Source organism: Adiantum capillus-veneris, chromosome 20 (genome assembly GCF_014529385.1).
Source record: "Adiantum capillus-veneris isolate H3 chromosome 20, ASM1452938v2, whole genome shotgun sequence".
NCBI lineage: Eukaryota > Viridiplantae > Streptophyta > Polypodiopsida > Polypodiales > Pteridaceae > Adiantum > Adiantum capillus-veneris.
In genome coordinates, this window is record NC_140950.1 from 61,301,112 (window position 1) to 61,320,897 (window position 19,786).

At 41.8% G+C, this 19,786-nt stretch overlaps 2 protein-coding genes and 1 pseudogene across 3 annotated transcripts in view; all 3 read left to right on the top strand.

Annotated features, from left to right (window-relative positions):
- The window catches only part of LOC147432589 (kinesin-like protein KIN-14C), a 39,966-nt gene extending 38,363 nt beyond the window's left edge, over positions 1 to 1,603 (top strand). The window contains exon 22 of one of the 2 annotated variants that reach the window (XM_086492463.1): positions 1,225 to 1,603. In XM_086492463.1, coding sequence (XP_086348589.1) covers positions 1,225 to 1,361 — 137 coding nt within the window. In that variant the 3' untranslated portion in view covers positions 1,362 to 1,603. The remainder of the gene's footprint in view (positions 1 to 1,224) is intronic. The other variant, XM_086492465.1, reaches the window with a different exon arrangement.
- Positions 1,604 to 2,268: 665 nt separating this feature from the next.
- On the top strand, positions 2,269 to 16,664 carry LOC147432590 (uncharacterized). Its single transcript, XM_086491964.1, has 3 exons — positions 2,269 to 2,400; positions 2,484 to 2,594; positions 15,897 to 16,664. The coding sequence occupies exons 1-3, from the start codon at positions 2,269 to 2,271 to the stop codon at positions 16,662 to 16,664; spliced, it is 1,011 nt and encodes a 336-aa protein (XP_086348090.1).
- Positions 16,665 to 17,364: 700 nt separating this feature from the next.
- On the top strand, positions 17,365 to 17,855 carry LOC147432591 (uncharacterized; annotated as a pseudogene).
- The last annotated feature ends 1,931 nt before the right edge of the window (positions 17,856 to 19,786 follow it).

Genomic DNA, 19,786 nt, shown 5'->3' on the forward strand with positions numbered 1-19,786 from the left:
TTCCAAACATTAGCCATGTTACATGGTTGGGCAAGGGCCATGTGCTATCGGGCAAGAGCCACACATAGGCATCACCGTGGCCACCTAATTGATGCACCACTTGTTGGGAACGACGAAGAGAACTTGTAGCAATGAGCTTGGAACCTCCTCCTTGGGTGGGTCACCCAAGGAGGAGGATGCACTCGAGTGTCCAAGGGCAGGAGCCCTAGCAACGTGAACACAAGGTGTCCCTCTAGATGGACAATATTAGGCACATGTAGTTTGGCAAGCTAGAGAGCCTCCTCTCAATATTGAGTTTTGATAACAATGTAGCGTCCACATAAATCATTTTGCGTAACATCAATTGTAGAAAGGAATTAACCATATTCATAAAAAAGTACAAATGTTTTTGGATAAATTCTCAAGTTATTAATTAAATTGCATATTACGTCTTGTTCAAAAGAAAAAGGCAAGTGCTACGTTGAAGCACAATGTGTAGACCAATTATCACAATTTAAAAAATTGTTAAAAGAAAGGACTAGCTTTGGAATGCACAACGGAAGGTCAGTTTCAGCTTGCCAAGTTTTTGGTTGATAGCCTCCACTACGAGCTTCAAGATGTGCTTTACAACGCTCAAATCAAGTGCCATTTGGTTGAGATAGGATCAATATAGTCGTCGTTGAGTGCCTTTGCGGTTTTCGGGCTTCAATTGAGATCAAAGCAGTAACGGGATTAATTTTTTCAAATTTTCCGGCAAGATTTGAAGCTGGGGATGCAAGCCATGAATTTGGCAGCTGGGTGGGGTGCTTTGGGCATCATTTGGGTTCAAAAACCATTTATTTTGCTCAAGTTTGTGAAAGATTATAGCTTCAAAGAGGTGGGTTCACCACAATTTTCCACATGGCATGTGGTTATCCTAGATGCAAATTTTTGAGTACCATTCAAAGGGGTATATGGGCCAAAGTCCATACTGACAGTGGGCTCATGAGCTCGTAGCTATGGTGTGGGCCTATTGCACGGTGATAGTGCTGGTGGTGCCCTTTGGGGCCTCATTCCCACATGGGCGGCTCATGTTCGGCCATCCCTTATGCCTTGACAAGGGGGTACTTCTACACGGGCCGATATGCCTATCTAAAAAACCAAAATTTTAGTGCTATTTTTGGACAATGAGGAGGGCACACAAATCGAGAAGTAAATTGGGGCTTTTGAGAGCAATTTTACAGAAGTATATTTTGCTGCATGCAGGTTTTGTGAAGAAGAAGGATCAACAAAGAGTTTGGTGTATGTGTTGTAGCAAGCTTGGACGAAGCAGAGAAGGGAGAACGAAGCAAGAGAAGAGGATCTTCGAGCAAGCTTGGAGTAAGCGGAGAAGAGGCTTCTGAGCGAGAGCAAGAGGAAGCAAGCTTCGAGCAAGTGGAAGAGCGAGCTTCAAGCATAAAGAAGAAGAAGTAGACGAGCAAGGTAGTGGAAGTGAGAGGATTTCTCTCTCTTTCTCTCTCGCGGAAGAAGAAAGATGTAGGAGATGGGCATCATCAACTTTGTTGCTCCCCTCTAGTGTATGTTGAGTGTTGTGAGCTACATAGATGGAGAGTTAATCCTGGTGTTCACTACCTCTATCGAGCATACACAGGGCCCCAAATTCAATTCTTGGTTCCATTTTGCAATTTGTGTAGCATGTGTTGTGTTTTGGTTCTTCGCAATCACTCTCTCACAACCAGAGGCCCCTCGATGCTTTCTTAGCTCCTCTCCCCACCCGCTCAATCCTCGACATCGTTGGTGAACCTGATACAGATTGAGCCGCGGTGAGAGGGTGAGCTGGACATACAAGCAAAGTGGACACAATTATTGCAAAGATTCGTAAAAACAGGTTTGGTTGAACATCCAATGTTTCTAGAATCTTCAAAGGAAATTCAATCAGTACCTAGGAATATGCATGAAGCAAATCTAGTCAAGAGAAGCAGAAAGAGGTGGACAAAGCAGTGGAAGAAGCATTAGATACAGTTCATGATGAAAGAGGCGTGTTTGATGGGTATAATGGTGAGGAATATCTTGCATGCTACAAGTCAAAGATGGAACTTAAAGGCATTTTAGTTGAGTGGATGATCAAAGAATTTGAACAATTATTGGCCAGATTTTGAGGAAGCTCTATTACAAGTGGGTGACAATCATATGGACACAAAAATAGAGCAATATTTATCTCTTGATGCAAATGTTACAAACGATGTAGACACTCAAAGAGTATGGCTAAAATCAGGTTATGATCAATTTTAGGAGCAAATTTGTGTGAACATGAAAGCAAAGGAAGGTCATGAAGGTGATGTGGATCCACGAAAGGATGATCATGCAATAGAGAAACATCATGACAAAAGTCTAGCACTGTTGTTAAACAAAGTGGCCATATATAAGGAGAGAACCATGCAAGTGTATAGAAGTAGTCATGTGCAACTATATATGCATGGCATTGTTGTTAACTCAAATGTTTTTGATGCTGATTCACACTCTAGTTTGGCCCACAAGAGATTTTTTTAGATACAAATGTTGGGTCTTTTCCTTATGAGGGGCTAGATTCTCCACTTGATGAAGACGTCCTTAATGATCTTAACTTTCAATTGCTGGTAAGTGATTTATGAAGCACTGAGGTATGCAACACTTAGAGCTCAGTGCTATCTATTTAGAGGGGTGCAAGAAGATCCTTTACAGTGTACCACTGGATCTTTAGGTACCATGGAATCATGTGAATCCAAAAAAGACGAGGAGTTCACTAAAGAGGATTGCATAGATTTTTACATGTGCGATGATTGATGAAGTACAGGGTAACACGGAAATGACACATGATGTGCATGAGCAGATGTAATAAAATATGTTTCTTGGGGTTGCCATGATTGTAGGTGTTGATGTCATAGGGCAAGGCGAAGATGCTATTATTGATGCTTCTTTATCAGGATTGGAAGAAGGGAAGAAGTCTTAAATGCATGGTTTCCTTAGCTTTCTTTGACGGTGTATCTGCTATGGTTGGATTTGGGTGTTTTTATACTAATGTTTATATTAGTGATGTTATGGATGCCAATAAAAGAGAGTCAGTGTTCTTCTATGCTTGCTTGTAACGAGATCAAGTTGCCAATTTTTTATGGGATGTGGATGTTGCCACTGTGTTCCAGGGAAAGCTCTAGTTTTTTGTGGGGCTTGTTAAAGAATATGATATTAAAGAATATGTCCATTGTGCTATGGGTGGTCAGACACTGACTATACTATGCTGTAAATATACTTTGGATAATAGTTAAAATAGAAGAAGAGAAGAGCAACTCGTTGAATGGCTGCTGCAGGGTAACGATTGTGTGTGTGTGTCTCGATGTGTGTTGGTGTGTGTGCGTAGTCTTCTTTTCTACCTTTTCCATCACCTGCGCACTCTACAAAGTGGTATCAGAGCTCAGTTTAAGGAGTTACAGTCAATACACAGGTTTCCACAGCTCTGGAAAACAGCAAAAAAGAGAGGTTTTTGGTCATAACTCCCTCACCCGAACTCAGAATACAGTGATCCAGGAGTCTATCTTTATGTTTTTGGGCATTCCGGACGCATTGGCATACTCAGATTTGTCAAAATCTGTAATTTTCTGTAGCAAACAGCCAGCTCACACAAGCATAGGAGATGTCTAGTTTTGCACTCAGCAGTAGATTTACAAGTTACAGGTGAAGAATTCAGTATTTACACAGGTTTTGGAGAGCGACATAGAGCTTTTGCATCATGATATTGTGTTATCAAAGATTATGTTTGGTTGTTATGGGTCCGTTATGGACAACCGCCTATGTAAGAAAGTTTGTGGAAAGAAGTTGAGGCGGTTATATTGTCAGATTGAGTACTTTGTGGTTATGTATGGATATGCGGTTAATGTATTTTGGAAAACTGTAGCCTTTGTGAGGGTCGAGTGAGGTTTTTTGAAGCCTTGCCTTGGGAGCTTTAGTACCTTGGTAAGGTGGATTAGGTACTGGAGCGAACCCCCGACTGGCCCCGCGAAAGACCTCATATGTCGTTTACGACTATGGGAAGAAGGTGGATGTATGGATATATGGTACAGGACAGCGTATGGATTGCATTTGCATACACGTCCATGTGGACATTGTTTTAGAGTATTTATGCATAGTATTGAGTCAGTCTGTGGCAAAGTGAGTCAGTGGATTTTCCCTTGGCAGTGAGAGATTTTCTGTCAATGTTTATGAGCACTTTGGTTGAGATTGTCACTTGAGATATTGTCCAAATACAAACGAAACTCTGTCGAAATTTTGTCAAAATCCTTTGGAAGAAATTGAGAGAGTGAAGATGACAGAAAGTTCAACTCAAGTCACACAGATTGTTGGAGAGAAGCTGACCAGAGAGAACTACAACATATGGTCTTACAGGATGGAGAACTTTATCATGGGCAAAGGTTTATGGGATTATATTACAGGTGAACAAGAGTGTCCCGAGGTTGGTTTGGAACCAAATAGAGAGAATGTTGAAGCACATAAAACATGGCAAGCAGGAGTAGAAGTTTACAAGAAGTGGATTGAGAATTCAAGGAAAGTGATGCATTGGATTTCACTATGTATTAGTGACTTCTTTATACCACATGTAAAGAAGACTCAATCTCCAAAGGAAGCATGGGAGATACTAGCAAGAATGAACAGCTCCAATATAGAACTACGAAAAGTTCACTTGAAGCAAAGGTTACATTGTGTATGGCGAGGAAATAGATCCATATCAGATTATGTGACAGAGATAAAACAAATATAGGAAGATCTTGCGAGCATTAATGTTGAAGTTCCAGATGATGACTTAGTTTCAGTGACATTGAATGGTTTGGGACCGGAATACAAGTCATTGGATACATCTATATCTGTTCGAGGACGCATGCCTGATTTTGAAGAGTTAGTAAACCTTTGTTTGCAAGAAGAGGTGAAGTTAGGCAAGTCAGGTCCTTCTACATCAAATAACAATTCCAGAGATCAGGTTTTTTACTCTAGAGGTCGTGGAAACAATAGAGGTGGAAGAGGAAACTATGGTCGTGGAAACAATGCTGGAAGAGGTCAATGGCAAAACTAACAAAGTCAAAGTTACAATGATTATAGCCAAAGAGGCAGGGGGAGAGCCCGAACTCGCGGACGTGGAGGTGCACGATTTGTACATCCTCAAAGAGATGGATATTGTAATAGATGTGGCATTTATGGTCACTTTGAAAGAGAATGTTACACAAGGCTAAATCAAAATCGTGATCATGGTGGAAGAGGCCGAGGTTATGGAAGACATGGAGGAAACTTTGCTGGATACAATCCTCATGATCAAAATATATATGACAATAGATCGAGTGGACATTTATTTCCTATGGAGCATGTTGTTGGAAGCATGGTGGAGCCACATCATACAGATGATTGGTATTTAGATAGTGGTGCCACAAATCATATGACATATCATGGTGAATGGTTTGACAGAAAAGAGAAATTAGAAGAGGATGAGTTTGTCGCTACAAGTGATGATACTATGCATCGGATTACACATGTTGGTTCAATTCCATTGCTAGAAAAAGACAGGATATACAACACATTGGGAGATGTTCTATATGTGCCTTCAATCACAAAGAATTTAGCATTAGTTGGACAAATGACAGATCAAGGGTTGCAAGTCCGTTTTAATAGTTATGGCTGCTTCATAGAGGAGTTTCACAAATTCAGACCAGGTAAGATATTGACACGCGGAAGAAAGAAAGGTCGCTTGTTCTCATTGGAAGCTGGAGATCCATGTTTACACAGTAGTATGTATACAAACAAATCAGCCACTCAAGATAATTGGGCAGAGTTATGGCATAAGAGGATTGGTCATGTCAATTTTAGAAGACTAAAGCATATGCAATCAAATCAAATTGTACGTGGTTACCAAAGTTTGGCAGATTGAATTTTGATCATGTTTGTGAAGCTTGTCAATTTGGAAAGCAATCTCGTTTACCGTTTCCAAAGAGGGGGAGAATTAGCCAAAGTCCTTTGGAAATTGTTCATTCGGATATTTGGGGACCTTGTGATCATGCTACACCAAATGGTTGTCGATATTTTATCACATTTACGGATGATTACAGCAGAATGACATGGGCTTACTTTCTAAAGGCAAAGTCGGAGGCATTTGAGGTATTCTTGGAGTTCAAAGTTATGGTTGAGAAAGAGAATGGTTGTCAAATTAAATGCCTACGTACAGATGGAGGGGGAGAGTACATGTCACACAATTTTGATGATTACTTACCTGAACAAGGCATAAGAAGACAGATTACTTGCAGATACACACCACAACAAAATGGAGTTGCTGAGAGAAAGAATAGAGTCATAGAAGAGATTGCAAGAGCCATGATGAATGAGATGAATATGCCATTAACATATTGGGCTGAAGCAGTTTATACAGTAGTACACATTATGAATCGAACACCAACAGCTGCCATTCATGCAATTTCACCTTATGAGAGACTTTATGGGATCAAGCCAACAGTTTCTTATATGAAAGTTTTTGGATGTGTTTGCTATGTTCATGTGCCAAATGAAGTAAGAAAGAAGATGGAGCCAAAGGCAGTGAAGTGTATATTCTTGGGCTACCCAGTTGAAAAGAAAGGTTACAAGTGTTATGATCCTACGACAAGACAAGTTTATGTCAGTAGAGATGTCAGATTTTGTGAGCATGAACCATGGTATAAACCAAAGCCAATGATGATAGAAGATGAGTATGAAGAGCAAGAGAATGTGCGTCATGTTGTTGATAAGCCAGGACCATCAACAAGAACTATTTCAGGACCACATATGACAGAGGAGAGTACAGGAAGTGTCAACCCATGGAGTGGTCGTTTGCGAGATAAGAAGCAAGACGAGAAAGGCAAGAAGAAAGTGGTTAAAGAGAGTTCTGGAGATGAAAGCTTCGATGAAGAGCATGGTTTACCACATTTGAGGACACCTGGCAGTAAGCATATTGCGAAATATGTACCCCCATATGCAAGAGTTGAAGAGAAGAGTGAACCACAGTTGAGAAGATCAGAGAGGGTGCGTTATCCAGTTGATAGATTGACATACAATGGTTACATGCGTACACATTATGCATACATGGTTTCACATGTGCAACATAAAGAGCCTACATGTTTTCAAGAGGCAATTGGAAAATCAGAGTGGGAGTCAGCTATGGATGATGAGATGGATGCTCTTGTGAAGAATGACACTTGGGATTTGGTTCACTTGCCAAGTGGAAAGAAAGAAATTGGTTCAAAATGGGTATACAAAGTCAAGTGCAAGTGAGATGGTAGTGTGGAAAGATACAAAGCGAGGCTTGTTGCTAAAGGTTATGCACAAACAAAAGGTCTTGATTATGATGAGACATTTAGTCCAGTTGCAAAGATGACAACAATCAGATTGGTGATAGCAATGGGCAAGTATGTTTGGTTGGAAGTTACGGCAAATGGATGTGGATAATGCATTCTTGAATGGTGACTTGGAAGAAGAAGTTTATATGATACAGCTAGAGGGTTATCAACATCCAGAGTTTCCATATTATGTGTGTAAGTTGAAGAAAGCATTGTATGGTTTGAAGCAAGCATCTAGAGCTTGGTGTGAAAAGATAATCAGATTCTTGAAGAAGATTGGATTTAAATAGTCTATTGCTGATCACTCATTGTTTTTGAAGCATGTTGATGGCGAGATCGCCATTATTGTTATCTATGTTGATGACTTGATTCTCACCGGAAGTCATGATGAGCAAATTTTGCATGTCAAGAAGAGTTTGTTGAGAGAATTCAACATGAAGGACCTTGGTGAGTTGAGATATTTCTTGGGAATTGAAATTGTCAATACATTATCAGGAATTTGGATGATACAAAGACAATACGCATTGGATATGCTTGAGAAGTATGGAATGACAGCGTGCAAACCGGTTGATACAAAATGTGAAGTTGTTTGATGATGGACATTACATTGAGGATGTCACTATGTACCGCAAGATGGTTGGAAGCCTTGTTTACTTGACAATAACAAGGCCAGATTTGAGTTATGCAGTGGGTGTTGTGAGTCAATTCATGCAAAAGCCATGTAAAAGTCATCTTGATGCAGTGAGACGGATTATGAGATATGTGAAAGCCACTGTCAGTTATGGAATGTTTTATGAAAAGAATGGGAAGCTTTGTCTTTATGGTTACATAGATGCTGATTGGGCAGGAGATTTTATGGATAGAAGATCTACAAGTGGTTATGCATTTTTCATTGGCAATGGTATGATAAGTTGGAGTAGCAAGAAGCAATCAACTGTAGCATTATCAAGTACAGAAGCTGAATATGGTGGAGCAGCTCTGGTAGCATGTGAAGAGTCATGGTTGAGAGTACTTATGGTAGACTTTGGTTTTGACTTTCTTGACAGTGTCATTATATATTGTGACAATATTAGCAGCATCATGTTGGCAAAGAATCCAGTTTACCATGCTCGCACTAAACACATTGAGGTACATCATCACTTCATTAGAGAAAAAGTTTTGGCAGGTGAGATTGATTTGGTGTATGTGAAGACAAATGATCAAGTTGCGGATATATTCACAAAAGCTCTTGGAAGGGAGAAGTTTTGCTACTTTCGTGAAGCATTGGGAATCCATCATATACAAGCTCATTCTGAGCTTGAGGGGGAGTGTTAAAGAATATGATGTTAAAGAATATGTCCATTGTGCTATGGGCGGCCGGACACTGACTATACTATGTTGTAAATATACTTTGGATAATAGTTAAAAGAGAAGAAGAGAAGAGCAGCTCGTTGAATGGCTACTGCAGGGTAACAATTGTGTGTGTGTGTGTGTGTGTCTCGATGTGTTGGTGTGTGTGCGTAGTTTTCTTTTCTACTTTCTCCATCACCTGCGCACTCTACAGGGCTCAACAATGCTGTGTGCTCCTAATAGTTAAAGCATGTTCATTATTGACGGGTACTTTTGGATGAACGGTGTGGTTGCTTTTTGATTGATCGAAGAATAACAAGCTTGTATCATGGTTGTTTGGTGTCGGTTGAGACATATGATGTATGATTATGTGGAGTAATGGTAATCATGTGCTTTGACACTTAATCTATATGCCATTTGATCCAGGACGACATTATACTGTCTAGTTCTTAGGACATGGTATGTATATCTACCATGATGCAGGGGAGTCATTATGGCTACAAATTTTTGAGTTTTCCCTATGATCTTGGAGGGGTTGATGATTTCATGAAGCCACAAATTGGGATATTGTTGATAGCATGCTTAGAGTGGGGCAATAATTAGGTGATACCATATGTGTATATTGTGGACATGGTCGAGGTTTATATGTTGGAATTAGGGTTGCAGAGAAACACACACAGCTTGGAGAAGACAAAGAAAGCTCAAGGCACACAATAGAGAGTGTGTTACTTAGTGTGCAATGGAAAGATAGATAGCCCTAGAGTGATGGGCGTATATACAAAGCACGGGGAAAAAAACCTCCTAAAGACGGAAAAAATGCCCCGGCGGTCCTAGTGTGTTCACTACCACATGTATATGGTAACAAATCCCCCTTGGAGTGATGCGGTGAATGAGAGCTGGCACGTGAGTAAAGGGAAGTGCCATGCCCTGAGGACAGGATCAGTCCACAAAGGGGAGTAAGCCCAAAGCTTTGTGGAAAGCTTCAAGCTTCCCACGAGACAATGCCTTTGTGAAAAGATCTGCAAGGTTGTCCTGTGTTGGCACATAAGCCAAGCTGATCTCTCCTACTGAGAGCCTCTCGCTGACATAGTGGTAATGCACCTCAATGTGCTTTGTGCAAGCATGAAAAACTAGGTTCCTCGCAACTGCCAATGCACTCTGACTGTCAGTGTAGATAGTGTTGGCAGTGTCCTATCCAACACCCAAATCAGCCATAAGGCGTCTGAGCCATACACACTCAACCGTAGTTGTGAAGACTGCCCTGTACTCAGCCTCACAACTCGAAGTGGCCACAGTAGGTTGCTTCTTGCTCAACCATGATATACATGAACTACCAAGCATGAAACAAAAACCACTTGTGGACACTCGCGTGTCAAAACAACCAGCCCAACCTGAGTCCGAAAAAGCATGTAAGTCTGGCGGCAATGATCCCCCCTTGGGATAAAACAAGCCAAGATGTAAAGTGCCACTAAGGTAGCGGAAAATCCTCTTGATAGCCTACCAATGTTTAGACCCTGGGCTATGCATAAATCTGCTGACCTGTGAGACTGCAAACTGAATATCCGGCCTCGTGTTGCATACATAAATGAGGCAGCCAACAGCAGTTTGGTAAAGAGTGACATCAGTAGGATCGCCAGCATCATGTCGACTCAACTTCAAACCTGTTTCCATGGGAGTGGCAATAGGTTTGCAATCCTCAAGTCCAAACTTACATAGCAATGTCTCTATGTAACTTTTCTGACACAAGGCAATACCACCATCACACTGCTTAAACTGTATGCCCAAATAATGATGCAACAGCCCCAAATCTTTCATCTTGAAAGTAGCATTCAAATCAGCCTTAAATTCAGCAATATATCTCTCATTTGGTACAGTGATCAGCAAATCATCAACATAAAGAACCACGATGAGAAGTACATCACCCTCACGCTTTACATACAATGTGCTTTCTGTTGGACTGTTACGAAAGCCTTGTTTGACCAAATGAGTGTCAGCTTTCTCATACCAAGCACGAGGAGATTGCTTCAACCCATACAAAGCCTTGTTACATTTGCACACTTTGTCCTCTTGTCCTTTTATGACAAAACCGCGAGGCTGCGTTACATAAACTTCCTCAAATATGTCACCATTCAAGAAAGAAGTAACAATGTCTGATTGATGTACATCCCAACCAAAATGAGCTGCCAATGCACATAGAAAACGCACAGTAGTCATACGACAAGTGGGAGCAAAAGTCTCTTCATAATCTATGCCTTTTTGCTGTGCATAACCCTTTGCAACAAGTCGAGCCTTATGGCGATTGATCTCACCATCCGGTTTGCGTTTCAACTTGTAAACCCACTTCGTACCAATGGCCTTTTTGCCAGGAGGCAAATCACATAAAGTCCATGTGTCATTTTCTATGAGTGCATCATATTCTGATTGCATGGCAGCCATCCAATTTTCTGAATTCTGTGCTTCATCAAAAGACAGAGGCTCCTCAACATCATGTAAACTAGACACAGCCAAAGCATAACAATCTGATGCATAAGATGTATGGTGAGAGCCTGAACGAGTACGACTAGAAAAAGGTGCATCCAATTTACTGTCACGCAAAGTGTGCACCAGCCATTTTGGCATACCTCTAGCCTGCTCATTTTCAGCCCTTTCCTCATCAAGTACATCATGTACATCTGCATCAGTAATAGGCTGATCTAAAACATTTTCAGAAACCCCCATAGGCTGTACATTTGCCTCATTGGAACTTACATTCGTATTTCCACCACTGAAAAGAGGCAACAAAGTGTCATAAATGTCCTGGGAGCTTACATTACTGTCTCTAGGACATGACAGCAAGGGATGAACAGAATCTTCCACAAACACTACATCCCGAGAAACCAGAATACGTTTTGTTTGCGGATGATACAACCTGTAACCTTTGCTTTCAGCACTATAACCAACAAAAATACATTTGACAGCCTTATCATCCAATTTTCTCCGCTGCACTTGTGGCACCAAAGCATATGCCAAACAACCAAAAACATGCATGTGCTCAATAGAAGGCTTTCTATCATGCCATGCTTCATATGGAGTAATAGACTGCAAAGCTTTCGTAGGACACCTGTTAAGTACATAAGTGGCACACATGATGGCCTCAAGCCAAAAAGAATGCGGTAAAGCTTGACTTTTGACCATACATCGTGCCATTTCCGTCAGTGACCTGTTTTTCCTCTCAGCAACACCATTTTGCTGAGGCGTATAAGGCACTGTACATTGGTGTTTTATCCCACGACTAGCCAAAAATGCATTAAATTCATGAGACATATACTCCCCCCCTCGATCGGAACGGAGGGTGCCCATAGTACATTTCGAGACATTTTCAGCCATAGCTAGAAATTGTTTGAAGCACATAAAAACTTCGGACTTCGCTTTAAGCAGAAATACCCATGCATGCCTGGAGTAATCATCAATGAAAGTCACGAAGTACAGGTAATTGCCCAAGGACGGAGTTTGCATGGGCCCACAAACATCACTATGCACAAGCTGCAACCTGCATGTGGCCCGAACTGAACCATCCTTTGGAAAGTTAGAACGCTGCATCTTACCCAAAATACAGCCTTCACAAACATGTTTGACAGGTGCTTCAAGAGGTGGCAAAGAAGCAACCATATCAGATTTCTGCAAACGCAGCAAACTGGCAAAATTTAGATGACCAAAACGTGCATGCCAAATTTTTGCATCTGAAATAGCCCTTGAATCTGCAACAGCATTTGCCAAATTTTGACCCCCCATCATACAAAAGCCCCCCCCCACCAGGCCACGGCCCCCAAGCCCAGCAAAAATTCAGGGGGAGAACGGAGATCATGACTGTACATCTGTCATCCACAAATTTGACTACAAGTCCAAGTCTAGCAACAACTGACAAGCATGCATCATGACACAAGTGTAAGTGCATTGCGCTAAAAGCCCACTCCCAACATCAGCATTACAGTCTCCTTTCACAGAAGACTCAACAATGGTGCTTTGTAGTGGAACTAAGTCTTGGTGACACCCTCTTTTGGAAGCCTCTTTGGCCTTCAACTTAGCCACGATTTGGGTGATCATTTTTACAATAATGGCAAATTTTTTTTGCCCTTAAGAAAATTGCCAGACGAAGTTGATTGCGCAGATGCTTTTTTGAAACAGATTTTTGACGCAAAGAACCATAAGAAGTGGCTGCATTGCTGTTACCACCCTTTCTTTGAGAAGCAATAAAATCCTGTTCAACTGCACGCTATCTAGTTTTGTTTTTTCTGGACAATGACTCTTGCAACAACAAACTTGACAACTTCTGGATTTCCTTGGGTCATCAGTCTCCAAGTACTAGCAAAAGTCTGGTAGGAATCTGGTAAGGCATCAAGAACAGTTTGCACAAGGGAACTGTCTGAAATGACTTCACCTGCAGAAATAAGCTGCTCATTGATATCCTTGACACTAGCAAGGAAAGTGTCCATATCATCTTCCTCATGCATAATCTTCGACTCCAGCTCTTTACGCAGCAAAGCAATTTTAGCCTCATTGCGGCTTGCATAAAGACCTGCTAAAATATCCCAAGCCTATTTTGCTGATTTTGCTGAACGGATGTGAGGAACAATGGTGTGCTTCACAGACAACGCAATCAATGCATGAGCCTGCGCATCCTCAACATCCCAACGAGCTTGTTCTGCGGTAGGCAAAGCAACTCTAACAGCTGCAATCCTTGCAGCAAGACCTGCAACATCCTCAACATCGCCTACATCCTCAGAACCAGGACGTACATCAATGCCCTGCACAATGTTCCAGACACCCTTTGACACAAGAACATGTTGCATCATATAAGCCCACATAGGGTAGTTGTCCCCATCCAACCTGTCCTCAGCAGCAAACATCTTGAACACATCTGTGTTGTTGTTGTCAGCCATGGTAAATGCTGCACCTGATGTGAAAACTGCCCGAAAATAGGAGAAATGGAGCGGGAACAACCTGTGCTATATAGCACAAACCGTAGAAGACTATAAGGCACCTGTTATGCAAAAAATGACACTGATAGAAATTCTGCACAAAATGACGAAATAGCCTGTGTAGTACTGCCTGTAGTGGAAACGGAGGCCGAAATGAGCCCAAATCAAAATTCTGAGCAGACCAACCTCTTCGAGATCTCCCAAAATATTTGTCGACCTGCGAACGCTCGCCAAAGCTCAGTGAAATCGGAGAAAGTGAGCAGGCGTGTACTGGAGCAGTTGGCAGCTAAGCTCGGGAGGACGTGACCTGCTCTGATACCAATTGTTGGAATTAGGGTTGCAGAGAAACACACACAGCTTGGAGAAGACGAAGGAAGCTCAAGGCACACAATAGAGAGTGTGTTACTTAGTGTGCAATGGAAAGATAGATAGCCCTAGAGTGATGGGTGTATATACAAAGCACGGGGGTAAAAACCTCCTAAAGAGGGAAAAAATGCCCCAACGGTCTTAGTGTGTTCACACACATCACTACCACATGTATATGGTAACATTATAAATTATATGCTTGCAAATATCAATGTGGTTGGCACATGCTGGAGGATGTGTAGGTTCAAAGGGGATGGATGTTGTGTCACTGCACTTCCATAATTATATAAAAACACAGGGAGCAATAGCGATATCGATATTGATCCCTTTATTTTTGCCTTTTTTAAGTAAAAAATAAAGGGAGCAATAGCGATATCGCTATGCTCCCTTTATTTTTGACTTAAAAAAGGCCAAAAAATTCATTATTTTTTACTTTAAAAAGGCAAAAAGTTCAAGATTTTCTACTCTTTATTCCCTTTTGACAATTGAGATCGGTTTTTGAGATCATGTCTAAAATTAATCAAGCAATTCATCTTCAAAGCCTACATAATCAACTCAAATTCTAGTTTTATCATCTTGTATTGATAGACATTCGGCCTTCTTATGAAAACCTACAATTTTTACCATCTTTGACCATCTTTTAGGGAACGTAGGTTCTTACCCATTGCAGCTCGACACTGAAAGGCCAAAAAAAGGCCTTTCTGTTGCTCCACTTATAGCTCGACTTAAAAAAGGCAAAAAAAAATCATTATTTTTTACTTTAAAAAGGCCAAAAGTTCAAGATTTTCAACTCTTATTCCCTTTTGACAATTGAGATCGGTTTTTGAGAGCTTAGCCTGTAGTTAAATTACCTCACAAAAAGGAAATCATGTCTAAAATTAATGAAGCAATTCATCTTCAAAGCCTACATAATCAACTCAAATTCTAGTTTTATCATCTTGTATTGATAGACATTCGGCCTTCTTATGAAAACCTACGATTTTTTCCATCTTTGACCATCTTTTAGGAACGTAGGTTCTTACCCATTGCAGCTCGACATTGAAAGATCCATGTGTTGCAATAGTACCACCACAGCCTTGGAGCAACATCAATGTGCAACATCAATGCGCGTGCAATCCTTCCAGAGTTTTGACATGTTTAATGGAAGCTACAACCTAGCAAGATTGCAAGATGAGGTAAGGTTGCATCAACAAGATACCGTACATTCAGTATGTGTATGTGTGTGTGTGTGAGGGAGAGAGAGATTAACAAAGAAGAAATGTGTGTGTGTGTGTGTGTGTGTGAGAGAGAGAGAGAGAGAGAGAGAGAGAGAGAAAAGAAGAAGAAGAACAGAGTTTTAACGTGAACAGACTCCTCTTTTTTTTTTTTTTTCTTGTGACCATTTCAAACTCCACCCTCCCTAATCTCAACATTTCACTTATATGAAGGAGTTATATAAAGAGATGGCTCAATACAGCTTACCATTTTTTTCCATCTTTTAGTTATCTCTCCTCCTACACCTCTCTACTTACCTTCACTCACCATCTCTACTCCTCTACCTCTCTACTTAGCATCATTCACCATCCCTCATTTCTACTCCAACCTCACCCTCCCTTAACTATCTATACAAACCTCTATCCACTCTACCTCAATTCTCTCCTCCAACCTCTCTCTCTCTTGACTATCTATAACATCCTCATTCTACTCTACCCCATTTCTCTATCATCTTTCCCTCCAGCTGTCTCTCCCTTCACTACATCCACATACCTTTCTCCACTCTACCTACATCGTGTGCTCAGGACACCTTCACTTCTATCTCTCACTCTTTCCTCTATCTCCCCTTCTCATCCTCTCCTCCTATCCCTCACTTTGCCAAGACATTCCTCCCACCTCCATATCTCTCTCTCTCTCTCTCTCTCTCTCAAAGGAAAGATCTCATTTCATCGTTCATGTGGGTGGTGTGGGGGTTGGCAAACCACACCACCTATCATTGGAAAGATCTTTGTTGGTTCTATCTGTAGCTGACATAAATGCACCAGCTGGTTATAATGTGTTTGCCCTAGCAAAATCTCTTGAAGGTGATCCGTCAACATTTCCTTTGCAGAATGCAGGTAAAGGTAATAGCTCTTCTCTTTATGTTTTGGATGCTAAAGTTTCCATAGAGTATGTTGCATTCTTGGATTCCCCTGTGAAAGCTACTACAACACTACAATCTGCTGACATATTGTTGCTTTCTTCTGACGAAGAGAAAGAAGACTTTCACTTTGACCCCACCAACAAAACACCCAAAGATGTGGTGATCGACCTAGACTCCCCACTACAAGAGGGATGTAAGAAGGACCGGGCACCGATAGGTGATTCCTTTAGCATAGTGGAGCTAGCGTTACATCCCACTATGAGATCTCCGAAGCTGAAGACCTTGATCGCATCATCGGAATGGGAGTGGGTGGAAGAAATTCCATCAAGCTACAATGGAAACATGGTGTTTGAATTTCCACCTCAGCCTAATATCAAGAGGTCAGCTATGGATGGAATGGAGCAATCAGTGGATGGTCATGTGTGGACAAAACCAACAACCACAAACATCAAATTTCCAGCAACTATAAGGAAAAGCTATTGTGGAGGTGATTTCGAATGTGTGTTTGCAGAGTGCTCGCAAGTGTTATCTACAGGAAAACCCAACCGGTCATCTTAGACAGGTATTCCTCTCTCTCTCTCTCTCTCTCTGTCCCACATTCCCCTTATGGCAGATGAAGCCCAAGCAAACTGGAATGCGGTGTGCAAAATTTTCAATGGAGGTCCGGATATGGTGATGAAAGGTAGGGAGAGATCATGCCTTTTCCATTGGGAACAAAGTCTAGGAATCCACACCACAAAATATGTTCTCAATGCATTTCAAGACAAGCACAAGCGACTGTGTCAAATGTGGCAGTGCGCACATAGCAGTGAAGATGCAGAGGCCCAATATCGGTTCATTCGAGCTTGGTGGGCAACAGGAAAGGTGGTAGATGGGAATCTAGGCCCAATGGAGTGCTAGTTGAGTTGGTGGCATGTGAGATACCCTCATTGGAGGAAGGAAATAGTTGGTGTAAGTTTTCAAATTTATTCTAGAATAGGTTGTAGGATGTCCATTTAATTAGACCCTTCATGATATTAATGAAATATATTAATTTATTTTTTTGAAGGCTTTGGATGACTATTGCATCGAGGTCGTCCCTCGAACAAATCTCTCAGAGTCACGTCACGCTTCATGGCTAGCAGGTGAAGGTCACAAGCCTATAATTTCTTTGTATGATGCAATAGTTTCGGATATTGGGAACACTCTTCTTCAACAATCCAAAAGAATGGCATATACAGAGGGTAAGTATATAGGAAGCGGACCAAGCATAAGCAAGATGAGAGACGAGGCAGCTTCACGAAAATTTCACACACCTACTCCATCCCAGAGTAGCCGTGTTGTGAACGATGCAATTGGAGGAACCGATCTTCCAAAGGTGCCATAGTTTTTTGGAGACCGGGTTACAATGACAAGGCGACGCAAGACATTCAACAATATTATAGGCGAGGAGGCAAATAGTTCACACAGGCCAGAGTATGTCACTCAAAATGTTGCTCGACAAAGAAAGTCTCGAAAGTTGTCATTTGGAGATGCTTCACAGGTAATCCAAGATCACTCTATGGACGAGGAGAATGACGGGGTGACAATTAGGGCCATCGAGGTTGACATAAATGACACCATGTGGGCAATCCGTAGGTGCAAACCAGGGTCTAAGTTCACTTGCCAAGGAAAAATCAAAGGAGAAAAGTGCAAGAAAAAGGTGAATTTATGCAAAGAGGGAACAACGGCACCAAGTTTTTGGGGGAAATGCAACTGGGAGGGGCGTAACAATGAGACATGGGTATGGTTTTGTAGTGATGATGTCAAACATGTGTGGGATGTATGTCCATATATTGTGATGCGGCCTCCAAGACCTCCACTTGAGTTGCTAGTGGCATAGGGCACGAACTTAACAACGCTGGAAGTAAAGTCTTTGCAACGAGTGGGGTTTCATATTGCAATAGAAACTATGGAAGTGCAAGGGTAAAGACTTGCGGGTAGGTATAGGACATGTGTTTCTGAAGAGGCATCGAAAAGGATCGATAGTGCTTTAGGACTAGAAATGGTCATCGAACAAGTGGAAATGGTAAAGATTGGTAAGCATGAAGTCTTCATTGCAGTAACACCAAACTCGAAGTTACGTGGTGAGAAATATCGAGTCACAGTAGCTAGGAATCCTAGTTGTACTTGCAGAGACTTCCAAAGGAGGTCAGGGGAAGGAATGACCTATGTGGCTTGCAAACACTTGTATTATATCTACTTGAGGAATGGACATAAACAACAACATGTTCATCCATCAGTCTAGTCTGGCTGATAACGAGCTCAAAACTTTACTGAGTGCAAAAAGACTGTTGTAATAATGTAGCATTTGTTGTGCTATCACATTTACCTTGAGTTGTGCAAACGATGATATTTGTTTTGAGTTTTCAACAAAATGAATTCTATCATTGTTGTCTTTTGATATGCAATTAGTGAATGTGTGATGAGAGAGAGAGAGAGAGAGAGAGAGAGAGAGAGAGAGAGAGAGAGAGAGAGAGAGAGAGAGAGAGAGAGAGAGAGAGAGGTCCTTGAGTAGCGAGAGAGAAAGAGATAGATAGATAGATAGATAGTTCTATTATCGTCCTCGGAGGTCAAATATGACTTATGGGACCAAATGAACATGTCACATGGTGTGAGTGGAGGTCATAAGTGACTCTCGATGCTCAAAAATAGCTGAAATGAGCGTCACAATAGAGAGTCCACACCGTGGTTGGGAGAGGAAGGTATGTAGGGAGAGCTCATGGGCTGAATATATGGGGAAAAGAGGACATAATGTAGTCAAAATCTGAGCACTCAAGTAGTGTGTGGTACTCACTCTCTTGCACTTGACGAGGGCATAAAGTGATAAGTCGATGACACTCCTCGCCAGTGCCCCAACGTCGTGTCTTGCAGCGTAGAGAATGGGAGCTAAGACGAATGGAGGCAATGGTGCGGATCGCACTCAACGGGATGGGCTCAAGGATGTAGGGATGGGTTCGGTTACCTCGTTCAGAAAAGAAGAGAGATTTGTAGTTTGGGGCAACGTGTGTGGTGTAATGGCTAAAGCGAGAACCTCCGGATTTCTCCCAAGCCGTGATACATTGGCGTTGTAAGAAGGCCTCATTAACTTGGGAGCCGTCGATGCATCCTTGACCAAGTGACATGCATCCCATCTTCCAAACCATTTCTTGATGTCAAGCATCCACCCCGAACTTAGTATTTTGCTCTTGCATGTCTTTTGAACCTTTTGACTTGCTTCATATGCGATTCTAGGAAGTCGATGCAAAGGGCTACGTTGTGTCTTACGCATGTACTCCACAACCCTTTGCATGCCCAAGACCTCAATGGGAAGCAATCCGGACTCAAGAAGTAAGAGCATCTAGGGTGTTTGTGTCTTGACTTGGAGAAAGTTGGTGAGAAAACGCTTTTGGACATTCTCAAACTCTTTCCAAGTAGACTTCCCGATGCGTCCACCCCACACCTCCACTCCATAAAGAAGCACCGGTGCCACCAATGTGTCAAAGAGGCACTTTTTGAGAGCCCAACACTTGATCTCTCCAGCATTGCACATGTTCTCAAATGCATAATAAGCCCTCTTTCCAGCTTCCAAGCGACGCATTGCACAATCCTTCCATTTATGATTGGATGGAACCTCAAGGCCATGGTACTTGAAGTGATCTACTACTTCAAGTCGCTCATTT